Source organism: Mandrillus leucophaeus, unplaced genomic scaffold, assembly GCF_000951045.1.
Source record: "Mandrillus leucophaeus isolate KB7577 unplaced genomic scaffold, Mleu.le_1.0 Scaffold23, whole genome shotgun sequence".
NCBI classification, from domain to species: Eukaryota; Metazoa; Chordata; class Mammalia; order Primates; family Cercopithecidae; genus Mandrillus; species Mandrillus leucophaeus.
In genome coordinates this window covers 2,720,532-2,722,956 of record NW_012102365.1, presented here as the reverse complement: position 1 = coordinate 2,722,956, position 2,425 = coordinate 2,720,532, and the positions used below count along the sequence as shown (strand labels likewise).

Here is a 2,425-nt window from a genome sequence, read left to right as displayed (position 1 = left end):
AACTCCTGACCTCAGGTGATCCGCCCACTTCAGCCTCCCAAAGTGCTGGGATTACAGGTGTGAGCCACCGCACACCTAGCTGTAGTTAGGAAATTTGAACCCTAGCTTTGCTGCTGACCCTGAGGAAGAAGCACTGGATGAAGAATTGGGAGATCCAAGTTGTCATTTTGGTTATCTTCCATTAGTTTTGCTGTTGTGGACAAGTTACTTTATCTTCTTTGTCCTAGGTTCTTCATCTTAAAGCTGAGGTTGCAGCAATAGCTATAACTGAACTTACTCTCTTCTAGATTGTCTTCTAAGCAGAGTACCCTTAGGGAAAGGGATGAAAATTCTCTCATTTTGACCAGAGAGCACTTAAGTTTCTGTTCCATTTGTTCTCCTACCCTGTTCTCAATGGAAGTTTTCTTACTAATTTTCCCTCTGGGGGACTTTGTTGTTAATGGGACAGGTAGTCAGTTAGGTCTACCTGTAGGAACCATGTCTAAGTGTGTTTATGATAAGTGAGGACAAGGAGTTTGAGAACAGTACTGATAATGTCAGTTACATTGTTCACCTGAGAAAAGTCACTGTGGTTAATGCTGCTCATTGAGATTTTGATTAAAACCCTAGTAGAGTGAACCTATGATAGAAGCTTAAAACTTAACCCAAATTACTTGTCTTTTATTTTTATTGTTTTATATGAATGGGAATCAGCATTTTCTTTCTTTCTTTTTTTTAAATTTTTTTTTTTTGAGACAGAGTCTTGCTGTCTCAAAAAAAAAATGGCTCCAGGCTAGAGTGCAGTGGTGCGATTTTGGCTCATTGCAACCTCCACTTCCTGAGTTCAAGTGATTCTTGTGTCTCATCCTCCTGAGTAACTGGGATTACAGGCCCATGCCCACCATACACAGCTAATTTTTATATTTTTAGTAGAGATGGGGTTTCACCATGTTGGCAAGGCTGGTCTCGAACTCCTGGCCTCAAATGATCCACCTACCTCGGCCTCCCAAAGTGCAGGGATTATAGGCATGAGCCACCGCATCTGGCCTCAAATTACTTGTCTTAAGACAGCCCAAGTAGCATGTAAGGTACATTTTTACCTGACCAGAGTAATATTTAATATTTTCTGAGTTTTTCCAGGCTCATTGCTAAAGTCTCTAAATGCCACATCATTGTGTTTATTGATCCACATTAGTAATCTATTATTTGAGTAGAGCTCAAGAAACAATTCTAAATGCTTTGGAATTTGGAGGACCAGCTCTGTTTCTCCAGTAATTATGTTGTATTAGGAAAGGCATAACTTGGGGCAAGTGACAGGAAACGATCACAGTGTAAGATTTACCAGAGCTCTACTGCTTTACAGTAGATCACATTGCAGGTGAGTCATTTTTCAGCCTCTGGAGAAGATGGACTGGAGGAACTGGATTTAGCTGTGATTTCATTGATATTATTAGTATGAGTTGTGAATTGTATATTTATCCTTTTAGGCCTTTAGTAAGAAGAATTGAAGACTCAAGTTGAAACAGAAAGATGTTTCAAGTGTTTTGTTTTTAACCAAGTATAAATGTAGCTACCCCATGCAAAAAAGCAAAATGAGTGTTTGCTTCCTTTGCCAGTGTTGTTTATCTCCTTATAAATCTGTTCACTTAAAACACATCTATTTTCAGTTTCTTCTAACCTTTTACGTAATATCTTTAATATCTTTTAACCCCATCAATCCTCTAGCTTCAAGCACAAATGCCAGCCTGATATCTACTTCTTCTACAATTGCCAATATTCCAGCAGCAGCAGTAGCCAGCATCTCAAACCAGGTATGATGCTACTTTTGTTCATCCTGTTTAATAGAGTTCATCTAGCTTACTCTTTCTTCTTTCCATGGTCAGTTTGCCTATCTAAGAGAAAACCAGGAAGAGTATGGGCTCTGGAGACTTTTTTCTGGATACCTTCAGAACTCAGAGCCAGGATGGTATCTTAGGCTACTGTCTAGTTTTTGTGGTTCCTCTGCTGAGTCTCTCTAGAATATGGTTATGTCTGTTCCTTGTAAGTGTTTGTCTTCACTTCCTACTCTGCCTCTACTAGAATGTAAGCTGCATAAAAGTAGGGATTTATTTTTCTATTTTGTTCATTTACATATTCCCAGAGTATAGAAAAATGCCTGCCGCTTACATCAAAGGCACTTGATAAATATATATGGAATGAACAACTCATTATTAATTTTTTGTGGTCTATTCTTGATCACCATTATATTAACTATGCTTAGGAGATCACTGGTAACACCTTCAGTGTTCTAGAGTTTTTTATTTTTGTTTTGATTTGCTGTTTTCTCTACAGCAATTATCATCACCAATGTCTCCTTGGATCTTTTCCTGGCTACAGTTAACATTACTATTCTGGTTCTTATTTTAGTATTATACTGTTTTTGCTTTTTTTTTTTTTTTTTTTTTTT

General features: G+C 37.9%; 1 protein-coding gene across 5 annotated transcripts in view; it reads left to right on the top strand.

The window, feature by feature from the left end:
• Positions 1-2,425, top strand: part of EYA3 (EYA transcriptional coactivator and phosphatase 3) — a 130,010-nt gene that overhangs the window by 75,398 nt on the left and 52,187 nt on the right. For all 5 annotated transcript variants that reach the window (XM_011981716.1, XM_011981720.1, XM_011981719.1 and 2 more), the window contains one exon: positions 1,705-1,790. In XM_011981716.1, the coding sequence (XP_011837106.1) occupies positions 1,705-1,790 (86 nt within the window). The remainder of the gene's footprint in view (positions 1-1,704; positions 1,791-2,425) is intronic.